A 20,686-nucleotide genomic window follows, 5' to 3' on the forward strand; every position below is an offset into this window, starting at 1 on the left:
AGTTCATCGTGTTTTTCACCCTCTACCCACTGCAACCCAGGCTCTGGGCACCCTGTCAAGCCATTCGCTATGGAAGGGTGGAGACATGAATCTGCCTCTTCAATGAACCGAATCAATCCAATACAACAACAGGCCAGATCCTCACTACCCATCCTTGGCAAACTGAGCAGACACCAGCCCAAACAGCTGCAACTAGTGTCCTCCTCGACCCTCTCCCCTCTGCATGGTCTTGCCTGCATGGCCCAGGCTGCAGATGTGGGCTGCACGTACTCTCTGGACCGCATGGTGGTCCAAAAACAGTCTCTTGGCCCCAGGAGAATCTGCCCATGGCCTGTTTCTTCATGAGCTCACTCACACCCTACAAGCAGACAGATGGATCCTGTGCATTGACCAGCTTTGTTTCCTGACAACAGACATTGGTGACTCGGAACTTTGTCCTTCATCTTCTCCCTTTTACTACCCCATGGTAAGTAGGAATAGCCAGCACGTGTAAGCAGCAACTCTGCAGCAGCACAGCCTGTGGGGTTGCAGAAGCAGCCAGAGAGGCATGCAACAGTCCCACACGTATAGCACTGCTATGCAAAGCCAATGCTATCCATGGTCCTCTTGTATGACTTCCTCAAGAAGTCATCCATGCCAAGACTGAGACTGCAGCTTCTGGATCCCACCATTTCCCAAAAGCACACACAACCAAACCCAGCTATGCCCCCTTCCCCCCGACACTGGTAACAAACGCCCACGTGCACATCAAATCCATGCATGTTAGCACTCATGCACATAGGAAACCATGCACTTGCAAACACACACTCCCACCATCTGGTTGAGTGCCCTGCAGCTTATCCCAGCCCCAACAGAAGCACATACTGCAGGGGAAAACACTTCAGCTTCTGTGGGACAAGCCAGTGCAGTATCATGGGGGCAATGGGGACAGGGGTGGAAAATGAGTAAGGGGAAAAAAACAAAACAAAACAACACCAACAAAAAAATTGGCTTTCTCCTCTACTTCCCATCTGCCTGCTGCAGGATTGGTGGAGCACTGGGACAACATACAGCCCAGGACAGATGCATTAAACCTGTGGAGGGGGCTGCATTTTGGGGAGGACACCTTAGAAGCAAAGGATTTCCCTTCCCCAAAATACAGAGGTATACAACAAAACAAAAAAGCATATTGAGATGCTTCTGCACATTCACTCATCCAAAAAATGCTAGTGACACACATCAGACATGGCCACTCGCATCAGTTTGCGTCTTCTGACTCACACGCTCACTGAATAGCCCAGGCTTGCATCTGTGCTTGCTCCAATCCACAAAGGATGAGGGTGGATGGGAACAGCTGCCCACTCTCCCCATGGTACCCTCCCAGCCTCTCCTGGAGGAAAATCTGCCAGCTGGCTGCTGAGATTCTCTCCAGGTGGCAGGAGAGTTCGGAAGATGCAATAAGTCTTTATGATACTATCAGAGCAGGTCCCCAACATCTCTCCTCCTCCTGCCCAGGCCTCCCTTTGTGTGACTGAGGAATTCAGGTTCCCAGGCATCACCCTGGGATGAAGGGAAAAAGAAGAGGGAGGTAGGCAGGGCAGAGACCCCAGAGAAATGGCACACCCTGCCCACAAACAAAGGAAACAAAAGAAAGAAAAGGAACAGACGAAAACACCTGACTCTTTCCCCTCTGTTGTGAAGTTCTGATTTCCCACATGAGCCTGAGCCTCGTGGCCTCACCGAGCACCCTCCGCTTTTTGGTAGGGGTTCTCCAACAGGTAGCGGAACCGCTGGTAGTTCTTGAGCAGGTACTTGGGAGCGTACATCTGCTCCTTGGGGTCAGCAGGGGGATACTCCTGCGTAGTACCATCAAACCAGCCACCAGTCCGGATCAGCTCCCGGATATAATTGAGGTCTCGTTTATCCTCATAGTCACCCCAGCGGGGGAAGTCCCCATTCTGGGCTGACACCAGTTTGAAGTAGATACCCTCGGGGGTGAAACACCAGGAGCAGTGCCAGCCAGCAAAGTGGAGGGGGCTGCCGAGCGACCACTGCACCAGGATATGTCCCGTGCTGTTCTCATACTGCCGAAAACCAGGCATGGTGTAGTACTCACGGCGTCGCAAACGTATCCCGTCAGTAGCATAGACAGCCTGGAGCATCCCCATGGTGCAGCCTGAGACCACCTCCAAGGTGCCTGGCTGCTTCCAGAAGAAGCCATAGAGTGACTTGCGCATGTGGAAGGCGAAGGGCTCTGTCCAGCCATCATAGAGCTTGAGGAAGAGAACGCCATCACGGGCCGGGATCTCATCAGCATCATCAATGATGAAGACGTCGTCCGGGCGCAGGTTGTGGAGGCGAGAGACGCCATCCCGGGTGAGAAAGGTACGTAGGTAGTCGTCAGCAATCCAGCCATCCTGGCGGCCGCCGGGGGGAAAGTGGTCCAGAAAGACATAGAGCACCTTGTGGCGGATGTAGTCGAAGGAGCCATTGAGGAGCATCTCGCGGAACTTGAGGGGCCGCGGCTCTCCATAGGCTGTGAAGTTTGACTCGCACACCACAAAAGCGTCCACCACGTCCCCCAGCTCGTGGAAGCGGACATCCAGCAGGTCAAACTCGTGGTTGACGTTGATAGCGTTGATGACCCGCCGGGGGATCTCCCGTGGCACGAGGCGGTCCTTGGTGGGCAGGTTGGAGTACTGGACCACAGTGGGGACGCCGCAGCTGGGGCCGTGCCAGCCCGGCAAGCACACACACTCCACCCACTTGCGCCGCTTGGCTGCGCTGGCGCTCAGTGGCTTGCGAACTGGCCGCCCCGAGGCCGCGCCCTCCACTCGCTCCTCCGGCCGACCTCCCACGGGTGGCTTCTCCAACACCTTGGTGCCCGGTTTAAAGCAAACGCCACCAGCTTTGGTTCGGACAAAGTATTCTGTTGTGTCTTCTGGCAGCACGAACTCGACTTTGTGCAGCTCTTCGCTGGCTCTGCTGGGAGACAGGGGCTGGAGCAAGGGGGAGTGAGAGTACAAGGGTGTGCGGAGGAACTCTGCACCCCCTGGCTCAGGGCTGACCTGAGGTGTGACGGGGGCATTGTTCCAGAAGAAGCTGGAGACGAGGTTGGGACTAAGCGAAGCCAGCTCCCTGGGGAAGGTGACATAGGAAAGGGCCTTGAGGAAGTGCAAGAAGGAGATGAGGCAGAGACCAGCCATGCAGAGAGTCAGAAAGAGCTTATGGCGTCTCATCTTCATCCTGTGAAAGAGCCATGAAAAGGAAAGTCACATTCAATAGTTACTGAAGTGCAAAAAGTTTACCATCGTTAGAAAAACAGGTTGGGGATGGCAGAAAGCTGGTCCAAACTCAGCAGGCATCTTCAGATACTTGAACCCAGGAACTTGAATCCCCCCCACCCCCTGCCCTCTTTAGTGGGCCTTTTGCCACAGCTGGATTACACCAAACTGAACCTCTGCTAGATCAGTCACAGTCTCATAAATCCACTAAGACAAGAAAGGCACTGGCAGCGGGGTAGAAAGACGGGAAATCCAGAATAACAGGAATTCATGATCCAGTGAACTCACCGCACTTGGCAGATTTGTCCCCTATTCAAAGATGGAAACAAAATGAACATAGACCTCCTCAGACTGTGCATCACCAGAGGGTTGGGGGGAAAGGGAGAGAGGAGGAAGGGTGAGGGGGGGCCATGGTTGAAACACAACCGGTATAAGAAAGGCAGTTCTAAAGGACCGAGACCATTAAGTCAGACTGCCAGAGGCAGCCTACGCTCCCCAGATCTTCTCAGATCACACACCCTAAAAAAAAAACACGCTTGTTCCTAGGAAATGGTACCCAAGTTCACATGGGGAACTGGGAAACAAAAATAAGTTTAAGATCCTGTCACATTAACTCTTCTACCATCCTTCTCAAGTCCACTGTACCTCCAAATGCTGCCCTTTGCTTTTCATCTTCTGTGGACCAGATGCTGAGGGGTTTCTTGCATCTGGATTCAAGGTGACTAAAACAAACCCTTCACTGTCTCTGCTGGTAATACTACGCCATCATGATGGATCCGTGTCAGGCCAGGAAGAAGCCAGCAGTGCAGAGTCCTTCCCTCCAAATGCCACAAAATATTGCCTTCATCCTTCCTTACACCACCTCCCCACCTCCAGCCCAGGCAAGAAATGCAGAGCTGCTGTCAGACAGAGAAGTGATTGAAGACTATAATCCAGAAAAAGGACAAAAATAATAATAATAATAATTAAAAAAAAGCCAATCTCACACAACGCACCACTAAGGAAAAGGAGAAAAGATGTTCACCATATGCTGTTCAGGGAAAGGAAAGTTGGGGCGAAGCTAGGCATGGGAACAAGATCATCCAAGAGTCCTTCACAATCCACAGGCTGTCCTTTGCTCCCTGGAGCATGAAACCCTCCATGCAGTGACAGGCAGAAATCCCCGTGCACTCAACATGCACCACTTTGCTCCCTCCACAACACGCTCCTCCCTATGGTGGCTCTTTGCCCCAGCACAGTCTCCCTTTCCGGGGCCAAAGCTCCCAAGAGGTACTACACCTATAAAGCTTCCACATGGCACACAATGATGCCAACAATGCCCTCACAGGAGGTATTCCCTTCTTCTGAGTGCCACAGGGGAGCCGCCTCACATCCCCAGCCCCACAGGGTTGTCTCGCTCCCCTGCCCAAGGGCTCCTCAAGGCTGGCACACGGGCAGGTTGTGGGAGCAGAGGGAAGAAGCACCTATCCTGCTCCCACTGCTTCAGAGGGTATTAAATAAGACACAAAGCATGTTTACTGATTAACCTGAGGGGAATTTAATACTATCAGAAAAAGCATTTAGATAAACAGCAATCACCCAAATGAAGACATATCTGGCTCTCCACAGATGGCTCTAACAGAAACTTTGGTAGAGGGGTTGTCCACAGTTGTACCTCACAGCTCAGCAATAAGCATTTCCAGACACTTTACAGTCATGTTTTTAGTGAGAGCCACCATCCACTGACATTGTCCTCAGCGCTCGGGTGGCAGGGCAAGGAGTGCCACATCAAGCTCTGAAGGAAGGACTGCAAACCTGAAGCTGGTAGTAAAGTTACAGCATGGTCATGGAAGGGGAAAAAATGAAAAGAAAAATAAGCAAGGAAAAAAGAGACAGCTTAATTGTATTGTTTCATGTTTAGTACCGGGTTTGATAGACATAGCACAGGTCAGTGGCAGGGCAGGGTGCTGGCTCTGAGCACCCTTGGGAGACCATCTTGTCAGACAGGTGGGTAGAGAGGAAATGGTGGCTCTCCTCAGGGGGCTGCACCGGGGCAGGAGCCCACCTCTGGCACCCACCCACCACAGCTCCACAGCCTGACCTCACACACCTGGTCATGGCCCAGCTGGTGGGAGGTAGGCCATGTGGTGACCCAGCCATGAAGGGGCTGGATATTCTCCAGTTAAAAGCCATAAAGACTCATCTTGGGGCTTGCTGTCAAGCTTTGTGGGAGAAAAATAAGGGGCTGCAGAAAACCCAAGAGCATCTCATCATGTCCAGAATTGTTTTGTTTTTTTTTTTTCCCTAAGTCTCTTAATGTCTTGCAGAAGCAGCAAGATCACTTGCAAGGTAGAGGAGTATTCAGTGCCTTTTCCTTGCATGTCACCAGTTTTTGCTCTGGCTGTTGAAGTGTGGGAAGAGAAGGGCACTAGAAGCTGAAAACACTAAATTAGCCGTGACTGGCTGTCAGGAGAAACTGTGCACCACTGGTAAATGAGTACAGCTTTCTCCAGTCAGGTGTCCTATGCCTCCTCCAAGGCACTACATCCAGACATCAGGTTGCTCTCTCAGACGCTGAAACCTAGGCGAGATAAATGGCTGACCTGCTCCAATATGGTAATCCCAACGGCTGCCAGGTAACGCTGGTTTCGCTCCAGTTCCTACAGGACACATAAATGCAGGGCAGCCAGCTTCCTCTGGGCCAGCCCAGGACCGAGGGCAGGTGCTGAAGGAATTGCATAAGGCACATCATTTTCTCAGACGACTGTAATGCTCTGCATGCCACAATAAACTCCCAGACAAAAAGCCGTAACTCTTGACATCCAACAAACCGCTCCACTTTCTGAGATGTAGTGCACCGTGTCAACATAGCAGGACGCATGGTTTTAGGAAGCAAAGCATATTTTCCTCACTTGACATTTGCATACATCAGTATCTGCCAGGCTCAGCACACAGCTCTGCAGCTCTTCATCCAGTGGCACAAGGAGCCCTGGGCGCAGCTGCGCTCCCTCCCCCAGTACTGCTGCCTGTGCCTGCGAGAGCCAGGCTGGTGTGCACAGCCCCTGCAGCTCTGCCAAAGCAAGCTGACCCTGCAGTACCCTCTGCTGTTCCACTGCTGACATGTCCCAAGAGGCAATTTCCACTGCTCGAGTGGCTTTGTTAGGGAGTGAGAGCATGAATGTATTTCCTAAAAGGGGGGAAGCAAAGAAGCAAGGTGTGTCCTCTTCAAAATCTCTTCCCTGGGAACCACCTTCATTCTCACATGCCAGGGATTCCTCTGCCAGGGAGTGGAGAACACTCACGCACCCTTAAGTGAGTCAAGACCCTAAATATCATTAGTCATGTATCCCTTCCCATATCCTCTGATCAGCCCTGCAATGAAAGATGTGTCTGAGCAGGAGCTAGTTGGAGACAAAGGCCAACAGAGAAGCTGTTATTACCCCCCCCACACACACACACCAAAACATTTCTATGTAGTAGAAATGAGAAAGGAGGTACGAGTCAAGAGAGACACCTCAGTTTGTCATAAAAGAGCCCAGCTGCTCTAACACAAAGCAGCCATTAGTTACCGGGAACACAGAAAAACAGCAAGAAGAGACATTTCCCTTCAGACAATTTTGAGTGAGGAGGGGTAAAAAAGTCAACTTGATCTCCAGGAGAGTGATCAAGTTGCTGTCAGGTTAAGAACAGCAGTATAAAAAAAGCTTTAATGTTCAAGTAGAAGAAAAAAGTCAGGAGTATGGACAGTCAGCTCTATTAAGACAAAGCTCTTTAGGAAACACAAACTGCTTCAGCAACACTCACTCCTGGCAAGACAAGCTGAAAGCTTCTTTTTGTAAGGGATCCCTTTGATATTTCTGTGCTTAAAGTTCTGTGTCTACCATGCAGGTGATGGGCTTTCAGAGAAGGAGGAAAGCTAGAGGTGGTATGCACATGAGTTATCCCCAGGCACCTGTTAGCATTTTACTTTGCCATTATATCAAGTGACCAGTTGATTTATACCACCCTGAAATCATACACTTATTTTTCAGGAAGCCAAAGAGAAAGATATGCACCGGTAAGTACTGGCAGTTCACCAATCCTAATGCTCTCTTCTGGAGAACACTGGCAAGAGGCCACTAACAAGCCGCTGGATGCATGCTATCCCACACTCCATCTCATTAGGGCATGGAACGCAGGACTCCTTAGACTTCTCCCATGGTTACAGGAGAAAAGCTCCTGTGGAGAACAAGTCAGAGCAGAAGCTTCTGTTTTTCCCCAATACCAAAATGCTCATCTCCTCAGCCTAAAGTTATCCCATAACACCCATGCAGTAACATACTTGCCCATCACTCAGACACTTCAAAACAAAGCAACAATCCAAATTAAAATTGCTTTCATGTGGCAGATTGAAATTCAGTATGACTTCCTTCCTCCACTCCACACCGAGGGCTCAACTCTCTCTCTGCTCCAGCCAGAGACAAATGGGACAGGCTCCACATTTCTAAAGCACTAGATCTACCTGCCATCCCCAGGGAACAGAAATCACAACAGGCATCAGAGCCACAGTACCTCTAAACACTCTTAAAATATCAAGTTGCTTTTGTTCTGCAAATACTCACCAAAGGAGAAACTATAAAACTTGTATTTGTCTATAACCAAAACAAGCTCAGGGACAGCAGGACCGTGCTTTGCTTAATGGTAGGAAGAGAAGATCATCATCCAAGGCTGGACAGCAGAAAAAGTGTAGAGGAGCAGGATGTACCAGAAGGTAGCTAGGGCTCAGCATTTCTCTCTCGTGAAGGATGCCATGAAGTTTTCAGGGACAGCAAGCTATGAGGACGTCAGCAAGAAGTTCTGGCAGAGTCACAGCACAAGGTGGTTTGAATGTAAGCAGGCCCATATCGGCTTCCCTTCACGTTTCAAGGACGGGATACAACATTCTCCCGCGACCTTCATCAAGAGCTGCTGCCCACAGCACTAATGCAAAACAGCAATACCTCACGCTCTGTGTTTCCTTTGCAGCTTTGAGGCAACGGACCACAAGGTGCCACTGACTTGCTGGCAGCCCAAACAGCTGGAGCAAGCCACCCAACACAGCCTGACCTTACTCGGATATCAGCTAAGGGAGAGTGAGGCTCTGTCCCAAGCACCTTCCCTCTGTTTTCACATGGAGGTGAGCAGAGATATAAGGTGACCACTCAACAGGGTGCCACCATAATTCCCAGAACTGCCATCCACACACCATTAGCAGGTCTCATGAAACCAGGAAGAAAACTAGATTGAAGAGGGAAAAAAAAAAAAAAAAAAAGACAGCTAAAGGGTGCATCTACACAAGACTAAGGTGAGGTTGGCCAGGGAAGGGTGATAACACAGCACAAATGAAGGCATTACCTTCCCTTCCCAGGGAAGGTGGACACATTACATACAAGTCAACCACAAGCCTCCAGATTGTGTGCAACACACACCAAGGATGTGAGGTCCTTCTCCCAGCCAGACACGGTATTGCTACTGCTCCCTGCTTCCAGAGCACAGCAGTGCAGAACCCAATTGGCTAGATTTGTTTGCTTATTAATTGTGGTATCTTACAGGGAAGGAATATCCATCATCTCAACAGACCAGCAGCATCTATGGTCAAAAACCAAACAATTCAGGTGTCTCTTCTACACATTATTCTAGGAAACCCAAGTGCTCCACACCACTTGCTACCATCTGCTGCATACAGAAACTAAGATGGATGCAACACAAAGCCTCCAGCCTGCAGCTGCTCACCTCTTCAACTCTAGAAGCACAGAACCTTTGGACTCTACACTTTCCACAGGCTTTCATTGTTTCAACTGTTCTCTCGAGTGTCTTGTCCTGATATTTAGTGGACTAAGCCTTGGTTATTTTAGATGCCACATCTCCAGTCATAGCAAGACAGCTGCACACTGTGGGACAAAGCAGCTCTTAACCCTCCCCACAGAACACACAGGACCTGGAGATAAAGTGGTCTTTATTGACAGGACTTTGGCTCAAGACTGATCTTCCAGAAATCAGCAGAATAGACCAGTATCTGAATACCTCCAGAGTCCATTATAAAACCCTCCACTCAGATTGTTCTTACTGTAGCTACCATAATACTAATAGCAGCATAATTATACAATTCTCCAACCCCCAGTTTAAAAGAAGATCTCAGAGAAAACTAGAAAACACTAGTGAAATCCAGTAATGGCCTACAAGACACCAATTTAATTTTACCCAAGAAGTACTTGGACATCACAAGGGTGTAGTACAGCATACTGAGGAAAACTAAGCTGGATTTCCAACTCTACTGGAAACTATCAAATATTCTTCTCAATATCCTTCAGTTGTACTAGGCTCCCTTGTAGCTAATCCCCTCTCTCCAGCTAAATCCAGTCTCACCATAGGAATTTTCATGGCTTCAGAGATGCCTCTGCACACTCTAATCCTTCATATACTCTCAGAAGCCAGTTTTCATTTCTTAGCACCACTAGTCTAAGTGCTCTTTCTGCTAAAGTAGAAGCAGCACCTCTCTCCTCCACTTGTGCTTGATAACCTGGAAGGACTCTTCCTCAACCCTGCTTATTGCCTCCCTCAAAACATCTGGTTCCACAGAGTCTGCTGTGATGGCCCTGGAGATTGCATCACCACTTGGCTCCGTGGTTGGGTCTCTCAGGACATCAGAGGGTGAGCTGAGGGCTTTGCTCGTTGCACTCAGCAGTGCACACACACACCAAGGATGTGAGGCCCTTCTCCCAGCCAGACACGGTATTGCTGCTGCTCCCTGCTTCCAGAGCACAGCGGTCACAGCAGTGCAGAACCCAATTGGTTAGATTTGTTTGCTTATTAATTGTGGTATCTTACAGGGAAGGAATATCCATCATGAAGAAAAGGAAAAAAAAAAAAAAGGGACAGAACTACACACAAAAGCAATTTATGTCCTCAGACAGGCCATGGGGTAACCAAAGAAGTACGTGAGACCTCCCAGCTAGTCTTGGTGCCTTGCAGAGATGGACAGGACAAAACCATGTTGACCCAGGATAAAAAAAAAATCATGCTTTCAGAGACCACAAGTGAGGCATGTGGCAGCACAGGATGTTTTTTCAGAGGCTCTCTCCCCTCACTCACCACCTTCACAGCTCACCCATCTCTCAGTTGTCAGTTGTATGAATCCAAGTCGTCAATCATATGGAAGTCTGCTTTTACAGACAAATCAGCAGATCTAACTGGGTTAAAAATAAACTTCAAGAAAACGCCTAGGCATGGGAACAAGCAGCTGACCAGCATAAACTTCCTAAATTATTTCACCAGTTCACTTCTCATAAAAACCATGGTATCGTGCAGATACATCCTCAGACAGCCAAAATTACAGAACTTTAGACACTGTTCATCTAACCAGATCTCCAGCAAGGCCCTCATTCAAACACCATGAGCTCACTAACTCCTCGCAGCAGCATCAGGGAAGGAGTACATCTCAAGGAGGGAACTGGAGAAGAACCAGCAGCAGATAACTGCTTTCAATGCAGATCCCGGCAGGCACTCCATGCATGCCAAGCAAGTGGAGTACAAGTCACAAACCCCGAGAACAGCTCCAAGATGAACAGTCCAGATTGCCCTCAGAGCTAAGGGTTCATGGATGAAGAGCATGTGGCAGACACGGCCAGGGAGTGTCACATCAACCCCGTGCAAAAGAAAGCAGGAGAGTCCCTGGGGACTGTGTAACAGCCCAAGCAACAAGGCTTGGGTTGAACAGACCAGCAGAAGGTGAGGTGGGTGCCCCGTGGGCCTAGAGCAAGGCAACTGAAGGAGGAAGGAGACAAGAAGCCCTTGATGCCAAGGTGATGGGTAAAGTGCACAGACCCACAGTTTCTGCAGGCAGGCAGAAACTACATTGCCTCCAGCTATTTTTGAAGCTGGTGGCAATTGTTTGTGCACTCCCCGGATAAAAGCTCTCCAAGACAGATCAAAACCCCAGAAGACAATAAATAAAGAGAGGCCATGGAATAGCAGCAAGACCCTAGTGGCCACAGAGAAGAGCTGGCCCTCCATCCCCACCCTCTTTCCTCCCCCATCCATCACCAACTACTTGGGGTTTGGCAGTGTGCTCACTTTCCCACAGTAGCCGATCTATTACTGTTTGGAAGAGCATTCTCAGCCTCTTCCTTCCCCTCCTCCCCTCCTTTCAGGCCACAGGGGTCCCGCTTGGCAGCCCTCGGATCCCCCTCTTCTCTGAATGTCTGGTGACCAGCCAATCCCATGCAAAGAGCATTAACCCCTCTTCACCAGGAGCAGCCGGAGAAACCTGACGCCATGCTGAGAGGTTTCTCTAGGGTGTCTCTCCCTCCTTCTCTCCTCCTCTTCCCCAACCCCCCCTCCTCATTCTCTCGCCTTTTTTGCCCCCTTTCATTTCTAAAAAACTAACTCCAGCCCAGGGAGTGTCCCATCTTCCCGAGAATGTTACACAAGCCCATGGGAATTTTTCTTGGACCATGAACAGACCCTTATTTATTTGTCTCTTCTGCCTTTGTTCCTCATTTCCTCTTTCAAGACTTAGGCAAGACCTCGACACAGTGCTGCCTGGATCCCCCGCTGCCACTTCACTTTGTTATTATTTTGGTAAAGAAAGTGCTGATAGGCAGAGAGCCCTTCAGTGCCTTGCCCCAAGGCAGGAGTAAGTCAGCCCAGACTCCCACCTCTGGGGTGGACAAAGGGCATGAGCTCAGGGGCTCTGCTGAGCACCTCAGGCTCTGGTTTGCAGAGGCAATCCCCTGCTTATGCTATCCTTCCGATTGCAGCATCACAGCCCCTCGGATTAAATCCGCACAAACAATTCTGCAGTAACGGCTCTGTGCCTGTAACAGGCATATGGCACCACGGAAAGGGGCAGTTTCCCAGAATGAAATCAAAAGCCTCCTAATGCACTTAACTCAGGGTCACATAAATCTCTCTTCTGCCTCCCACAGACGACTGGATCTTTTTTACAGGCAGTGCAGCAGACCTGGGTCTCAACAATATGTTTACTACTTCTGCACAAACATTCCCTTTCACTAAGCAAAGCAGTACCCTGATCTCCAGATTAAATCAAGCGGAAAGAACTGGGAGCAGGTCTACGGGGAAAGAGGGAGAAAGCTAGTCTTCATCAGTGAAATCAAATGGCATCCTGGACATTACACAGATTCAGAGACCATTTGTCTTCACATTCTTCCCTTAGATTGCCTTATCTCTTGAGAAGGATTTTTTTAGAGAAATTTTGCATTTAGCCAGTTGCCAATGTCCCTGACAAGAGGTAAAACATTCAATGAAAGAATGGGAGCCCCTGGTGGTCTAGTGTTTAAGGACACGGCACTGTCACCACCGAGGCCCGGGTTCGATTCCCAGTCAGGGCCCCTCCCCAAGCAGATGGAGCTCGTTAGCCCTGTAAGGCAATCCATCTACGTCCTGAGGACCTCGCTGCCACTGTCCAAGCTCGCTTGGCCCCGGCAGGTGAACCTCAGGATTAAAGGGTGGGCTCAGTTCTGCGCACACTGTGTCTCACCTAAAAAATCCAGTGCGCTGGCTGGAAGGTGTAAAGACCTTCCCCAGTTCTTCATTCACGAAGACTGGCCAGCAACAATGAAAGAATGGGCTTTGTTTCATGTTGAAGAATCTGAGAACCAGGACAGGGCAGCTTGTCCAGGGAATATCTTGTGTTTGGCTGGCCAGCTCTCCCCCAAATGCAGAAGCCACAAACACACTGTGCAGTTAAAAACAGGGAAGCTGTACATTTCTGCTCAACTGTACAGCAGACAGAGCAGTTTACTGCCACAATCACTTGATTACAGGCCAAGTTTCTTTCCTTCTCCACCCTCAGCCATTTTCCTCCCCTTTCAGGTCTTCAGTAACACAAACATTTATATTGAACTGTGTTTCTGAGAAGTCAGCTGCCACAGACAGGTCAAAAAGGAAGGAGAGGAGAAAAACAAAAATGATGTGTAAGCACACCATGAAAATCAGTAACGAACAAGAAAGATGTCCAGTGCAGGTAGGTGAGCCGTGGCCATGTTGAAATCGACAGGACAAGCAGGGCAGGAGTGGGACAGCCCATCTGCATGGTACAGCAACCTGCCAGAGTGAGGTAGAGGGACAAAGAGCATTAAGCTCATACATAGCTGGGGTGGTGCTCAGCCCATCCAGCTCATCTTCATGATGCTCTGCTTCTGCAAGAGCCTTAACAAACCGCCCCAGTCTCCCTCTGTCCTCGGTTGGTTTCTCTTCAGGGTTTAATCACTGAGAAGGGATGGGAACTGCAGCTGCACAGTTTGCTGCTCAACCACCTGATCTATCAAATGCTCAGGTCCTGATGATCTCCTGTAAAGTTCAACGGACCATGGCAAACCAAATCTAAAAAAACACTTTGGCAAGACAAGATAGGCCTTCAAAAGAAAAAAAAAATGCTTTCAAGCATCTGAATATTTCAGAGAACAGTCCCAAAGATCCCTGCCCCAGATCCACAGCACAGTACAGTAATTGAGTCAGGGACTAAATCCAAGCACAAGATTCATTGTCTCCAGTTCGACACAGTCTTTTTGCTGCAAAGATGAGGCTCTGAACTCAGGAACCTCTCGCACAGTCCCAAGCCATGGAGATGCTCAGCAGTAACACACACCTGAGTGACGCAGAAACCAGAACAGCATTTTCAGGGCAGTTCAGCTGCACAGAGGCACGTGTGAAAGAAACATGGCAGAAAGGAAACCCACAGCACTTCCTCATCACTAAGTGATAGACTCTGGATGCCTGACAAACTCCCCTTCCCTCCCCCCCGGGCGCTCACGGGAAGCGAGAAGACTCTGTTCCAGAGCACAACTGCACTATAAATAATTCAAGAGACTGCTAAATTATGCAAAAGCAATCCCATCATCCCCCTGGCCAAGCTGAATGCAGGTGTGGTCAACCCTTTCCTCCAAAAGTTGCTGCTAGATGGGGATTCTGAGGCCACAGAGGCTCTGTGCCAATATCCGAGAGCACAATGGCCACTTGCTCACAGCCAGGCCTGCACTGAACAACAGCACGACAGGAGGTATTTGGGGACACAGGGCTGACAGGGAAACGGCAATTCCTTTAATCCACCTCTTCTCCAGAGGCCTCACACGGCCCCAGGAGGAAATGCAGAAAATGACGTCCCTTTCAAGGAAGGCTGCTTGGTCGGTCTCGCCTCCATCAACTGGGTTAGCTGGCCAGCACTAGCAGAGCAAGGTGGGGAGGACAGGACTGCTAGGGCAGGTGAGAAGGAGAAAAGGGAATCAAGACCACTCTGGAGGCAGTAAAGAAGGAACTGTTTGGCCAGCACAATGTATGGCGAAGGCTGAGCTGAAAGCAGAGATAATCAAGGCTGGTTTTGTGCCCTACTCCTCTGCTTTTTGGAGATATTGCCTCCCTGAATATCAGGGCTACCGAGGTTTGCCTTGGAAATGGGGTCATTAGGCAACAGCGGGCAGCTCACGCGGATCACTCCAGGGCACTGCTCTCCTCGCTTACCCTGCCCTTTGCTCTGCCTCAGAGCCAGCCCTTACACTACAAGCTCCATAAAAACACAACCTCCTCACACAGCAAGCACAATCCACTCTCAGCCCTTACACAGGCTTTCTTCCAAAACCCTACCTTTCCTGGCTGCTGCAGCCTCCGTGATCTGTCCGCGCCCAACATGCTCATTCTGCTCAGGCCTCCATCCTCTTCTTTTTCCCTGCTGTCCAGTTAGAGGCATTTGGGCCAGAGAAAACGGGAACTGAAAGCACTACTGTAGCCCTCTTTTCAGCCTCAGCACAACCAGCTTAAAATCTCAGGGCTCTGTCTTACCTTCCTGTTCTTTCTTAAAGGGCTCAGCATCTAGGAGAGTCCCTTTCATGTCTCTTTGCCATGCTGTCTCTCTGGCTTTCTGCTCAGTTCCAGTATCTGCATGCCGAAACAGGGGATCCTAACACAGATAAAGTCAGCCCAGCAGATACCTGTGCTTAGATCACGGGTTTCACAGTTGCGAAGTCGCTATGCAGCAGGTCTGATCTGCAATAGTGTTTCAGGTATGCTTGAAATCTGCTTGCTGCAGCTTTGCTATCGTGCAAGACACATGCAGCAACAACCTAAGATAAAAATTATCCCAAAGCTTAGAGAGATCATGGACTTTGATTCTGCTCACTAGCCCTAGCCTAACCTGTATGGATTCACACACAGAGGGGAAAATGACACTCTGAGGGAAAGGCAGTAGGGAACTGGGATTATAGATTAGGCAGCAGATCAAGGAGGAGGTGATATCTATGGTGAAAAGGGCTGCAGGATCCAAACAGTGACTAGAAAGGTAATCGATAACCCCTAGTTCAGCACACACACCTGGCTCTTCTCCAGGGTTCCCAAAACAGACAACAGCAAAGCAAGTTGGGGAAGCATTGCACTCCAGTTGCTGCTCTCCTGACGAGCCCTTGCATTTACCACTGGGCATGGCACAGCCTCACTCCATGCCTCAGTTTCCCCGTATGGGAAATAAGAGATACTCTTCTACTCCAAGAGCTTGCCTAATTAAAAGCAGCTTACTGGGTTTCCTCGAGGTTCTTGGAGAAAAACCCTGTCATAAAACATAAGATGCAGATGATCCTCCAAAAGAGGAAATGCCCCCACTGCCATTCTTCCTCTGGTCAGCCACATCCACCTCTCCTGACCTCTCCTGCTGCTTACAGCTTGTGCATTATGGGCTGAGAAAGACTGCTGGCAGAGCTCTGTTTGGTCATACCCCACAGCCACGGCCTATCTTTCAAAAAAGCCTGTTTAGGCACAGATCTGAGCACTCCCCTAGCCGGAGAAACAGGGAACCTTAACTGAGCTCATCGAGTTGCCTATTCAGCCATGGGGGGTTATCTCTGTATGAGAGACCAAGGCCCCCACAAACGGGGGAGCATCTCCCACAAACGTGAGCGAGCAGATCACATAACTTTTGCTCTCCTAATGCAGGTAATAAACACTTTCTAAATCACAGCTCTAGAACAAGCTCTTGCTGTTTGTAAGGCAGCCAGTTCCCTTCATGCTGCTTCTTCCCTCTGCCTGCCTGATGAAAGCTCGAAGTGCAGTGCTGCACTCTCTTTCACCTATCACCTCTACCAGACAAGTTTCTGAGTACAAAAGTACACCTACCCTGCTACAGGTGTTCAAAGGTTTGAAGAGCAGGAATCACCTGTTGTGATTCAGGGGGAGCTTGGGGGGAAGTAAAGGGTCTGCACTGCAAGGAATATGAAGAAGTCAGAAAAAGAAGGTAAAGAAATCGTGTTTCTGCCTTTCCAAGAGCTTCAGAGTTCACTTCACACAGGTGCAGGCATGGAAGTCTCTTCTGCATCCTACACCACAGCTCCAGCACACGGCATCTCTCTTCACGTCCCCCAGGAGAAGGGGGAACTCACTAGCAGTGTGACTGCAAGTCTGCCTTGGCCCCTGGGACAAGCAGCTGGTCCTGGCATCTCACACAGCACTGCTACTGTAGCACAGCCCTGACCTGCACAGCCCAGTCCTTTGCAACCCACTCATCTGACTACCAAAGCCCCCCAAACCTGACCCAGAGCTGCCCACAATTCTGGGCTTGGTCCCTCTATGCAGCTCTGTCACAGTTCCTCAAGGCCAGCCTGCATCACTGACCCGACAGCACGGTCCACACGTGCACTGCAGATATATCACCACCTTTTCAAGAACATCCAGGATGGGGAACAGCAAGCATTCCTCAGACACCCCTCCACGTCCCCTTGCATCGCACTGTTCCCTGCACGACAATCCACCTTCCCCAAATTTCAGATTCCACTTTAATACTTCATTGTAGTGTCCCGATGACATGATGGCATTTTGTGCCAAGTGCAATGCAGCCTGACCTTTTGTGCAGAAGTGATGGGTGACAGTGACAATTGGGAAAAACAGGCGGGGACAACCACCCACACTCTTCTGCTTCTATAGTCAGGGCTGATAACATGAACCAGCCCCTTGAGGCACCTTTCACTGACCTAAAGACATGAAGACATCTCTTGTACCAGTCAGTACACCCTCCGCCTTCCTCTCTGCCAGAGTTACTGTCAGCTGTACCAGTGTTCGTTAGCACCACCTCCTCCAGCTACATCCCACTGATTGGGTCACAGATTCCAACAATGTACAAAGGGCTCATTTTAGAGCAACTAACCCCACCTAAAACCTAATCAGCCTTTAGGAATGAATGTTGGACCAGCTTGCCCTATCATTCAATTACCAAATACCCCCATTTCAGTCCTCCACTTTTATGATCTGATGCAGGGGCTGGGGTGGGGGGGGGTGTCAATTTACAACAGCAGGTGCACCTTAAAGATGCTATTCTCAAGCTCAGGTACACCAAGCTGAAAACTCAGCTATAAACCCTGCCATGAGACAGTTTATCTCTCCTTGCTGACAGGTCAAAACAAGGGAGGGACATCAAAGAGAAACTTGTCTGCCCTAAGGTCCCTTCACACAACGAGTATGCACAACATCTATGTGCACTGTCCTGAACAACTGCCATGCCCACGATTGCTTACGTGCTCCACACTTTCTGCGGCATAAACTCTACAAGAGTGCAGGTATTCCATGGTAAGTGCACCCAGCAGGACCTCTGTGCATTGTTATATGTGCCCAGCAAACAGCCACCCACGTTTGTCACACAACCCTCCCTTAAAATCATGCCATAAGCGTGTTACACCAAGCTGGCAGGCCACAGTGTCACGCTGCACTTAACCAGCTGCACGTGGGAGGAGGAGGAGAAAGGTAAACATAAGGCACATACACAAGCACACAAACCCCATAGGTATGCTCCTCAGGCAAGTAAACAGAGTGTATCTGTGCCTGCCATGCACCCAGCAAAAGTTAAACAGGCTCTGTGATCATATCACAGTCCCAGCAACCCTCCAGACCAGCTATCTCCATCTCATGTTGGGCACAAGTACTCCAGATACATTTACAGTTGTGAGCATCCACCGAAGCCAACATCCATGCAAATACTATTTTCCACACCTCTTCTTGACCTCCTTGCTAAGACAAGCCCTGTGTGCCACACAGGCAACTCTCTTTTCGCAACCTTACCAGCACTTGCAGGGAGGGAAGGAGGGAGGGAGGCGGTTGGCAGCTCAGCCCCCGAACCCAGTTTGGAAACAGTCCCTCACTTTCTGGGCCCGTGTGATGGAGATGAGCCTCAGCAGCACATACAGCCAAAGGTATGCTAACCAAAAGACAGCGGCTGGGACACCAAATTAGAAACTGGGCAAGAAAACACACCTGCAGCTAGCCAGAATCCTTCCCCTCTCCTAAGGATATAATTGCCGTATCCCAGGCATTAATAAACAAGCTACACAGGTATAGCAGAGTCCTCACAGGGAGGGAATGTTATACCTTGCAGTGGATTTTTTACCACTACTGCAAAGTTACCTGAGGGCACAGAGAAGCTATAAATCTTTGAGGGACTTTTATGACATGCAGTAGAAGAGTCACAGCTTCACTTCTTTTCCACAGTATGCAACGCTTTCATTCAATGCTTGTTTTATAATGGTGTAGGGAGGCTAGAGGCTCCCCAGGAATAGCTCAAAGGACTGCTCTTCTCCCACTCCCGCTTGGAAGACACATTCCTAGCACTACCACCGAGGCTGAATCGCAAGCACAGGTGTTACAGCTCTGTTTAGGGGGGCTCTGGAAACTGGAAGTTAGCTGCAAGGTAGGGACACCCGCAGTTCTCCCTCCCCTCTGAGATGGCTCTCTGCTTGCTCTCTGATTGTCCTGCTTGATTTCAGCTCTTCCCTTGAGCAGCTGACAGCAACCAGGCTGCAGCAACAGGGACTTGCAAGTGCTTCCAAAATCACAGGCTCCAGCTGGACTCAACACCAATTCTGCAGTTGGGATCCACAGAGAGCAAGAGACACCATCTGGGGAAGGGACCTGAAAAGTTCCTGCTGACTTGTACCTTGCTACGGCGAGGGATACATGAGCAGCAGCAGGCAGGAATTTGAAATTCAGTTTGCACAGGGACTGGGGGTTCCTAGTGACTCAAGTCATATTTGTTAGCAGTGGTGCCACCAAGTGTTTCCATGGGCTTGAACTTCCCACTCAAGGGGAGGGATTTGGAGTTAACTGGAGGGCCATTCTATGGGAGGGGAGGTACTCAGCACCCACAGTGTGCTGGAGACAAGGCAGGCTAGCTCCTGACACAAGCTCTGCCCTAGGGTAGAAGGGAGAGGTGCAAGACCACAGCTTCAGTTCTGGGAAACAGACATGGTTCCCGCACGACCCAGGCACGGCTCACAGAAATGCAGTCTGTGGAAATCCCCACAGGAAAACCACGGGCTGAGGCACTCCATCCCGCACCACACTCCTTCCCTTGCTGAGCTCTCTGAAGAAGTCTAGAGCTGCAGCAGATGCCGTGTTCCCCATCAACCTTGTCACGCTCTCCCAGGGCACAAAACTCTCACAAGGACTGAGCTATGCCAGCTTGTGTCACTCCAGCAGGACATACACCTATTTCCAGCCCGCAGACAACCCGATAGCCCCGCACCAGCGTGGAGAACTTGGGTGCCCGCGTCCCTTTGTAGCTAGTCCCTAACGGGGGGAAGGACTGTAGCCATCCGACATGGAGACAGAGCAGGGCAGAAGGGACGTATGGTGATGATGATACACATACATTTGTATGGATGTTTTCCCTCCCACGCACGCACTCCTGTTACTCCTTCTCGCTTGCTGCAGGCTTGGCACGCATCCCCAGCCCGTGCCCTCCTCGCAAGTCGAGCCCGGGCAGCAGATGGGCCTTCGCTGCAGTGCCCCGGCCGGAGGGAGGGTGCCTTCACCCTCGGCGAGCCCTCCGCGGCGGGCAGGGGGCTGGCAGCATCACCTCCCTCCTCCCCACAGCCGATGCTCCCTAGCAGGGAATGCCGGGATTATGGGGGGGGGGGGGGGGGGGGGGGGGGGGGGGGGGGGGGGGGGGGGGGGGGGGCGTGGGGAGAGGGGGAAGAGAATAAAAAAACCAGCACTAATATAAATAAATAAGGAGCGGGAAGGTGGGGGCTCGGCGGGGGAAGCCTCTCCGGCAGCGCTCGCAAGGGATGACGCCGCACCCCCGGGCCGAGGCACAACTTGCAGGTGGCGGCACCAGCGGCGGGGGAGACGGACCGATGGGGGTCCCGCCGCCGCTGCCCTCAGCGCCCGCCGCCGCGGGGCGTGGGGTGCACTCTGTCCCCGCCGCCGCCCCCCGCTCCGCCGCCCCCCGCTCGCTCACTCACTCACCCCCGGCCGGCGCAGTGTCGGTGCCCGCCGGGCCCCCGGCGGGGCGAGGCTGCCGCTCGCCCCCGGCCCACCCGCCGCCCCCCGGCATGGCTCGGCGCCGGCCGCGGCGAGGCGAGAGGCGAGCCCGGAGCCCGCAGCCCCCCGCCGCCTTCCTCCGCCTTCTCCTTCGCCGCCGCGGAGCGGCCCGGCAC

The 20,686-nt window shown here is 50.9% G+C and overlaps 1 protein-coding gene across 2 annotated transcripts; it reads right to left on the reverse strand.

Annotated features, from left to right (window-relative positions):
* Positions 1-1,646: 1,646 nt before the first annotated feature.
* MGAT3 (mannosyl (beta-1,4-)-glycoprotein beta-1,4-N-acetylglucosaminyltransferase) lies at positions 1,647-20,686 on the reverse strand. Of its 2 annotated transcripts, none has more exons than XM_027879391.1 (2): positions 20,496-20,686; positions 1,647-3,225 (listed from the first exon to the last, which is right to left on the reverse strand). In XM_027879391.1, exon 2 carries the CDS (start codon positions 3,222-3,224, stop codon positions 1,716-1,718), a length of 1,509 nt encoding a protein of 502 aa, XP_027735192.1. In that variant the 5' UTR covers position 3,225; positions 20,496-20,686; the 3' UTR covers positions 1,647-1,715. The 2 variants fall into 2 exon arrangements, with proteins under 2 accessions (XP_027735192.1, XP_027735191.1); XM_027879390.1 differs by lacking the exon at positions 20,496-20,686 and adding an exon at positions 4,288-4,461.

Source organism: Empidonax traillii, unplaced genomic scaffold, assembly GCF_003031625.1.
Source record: "Empidonax traillii isolate 1590-97213 ecotype Southwest subspecies unplaced genomic scaffold, ASM303162v1 scaffold55:size2822071, whole genome shotgun sequence".
NCBI lineage: Eukaryota > Metazoa > Chordata > Aves > Passeriformes > Tyrannidae > Empidonax > Empidonax traillii.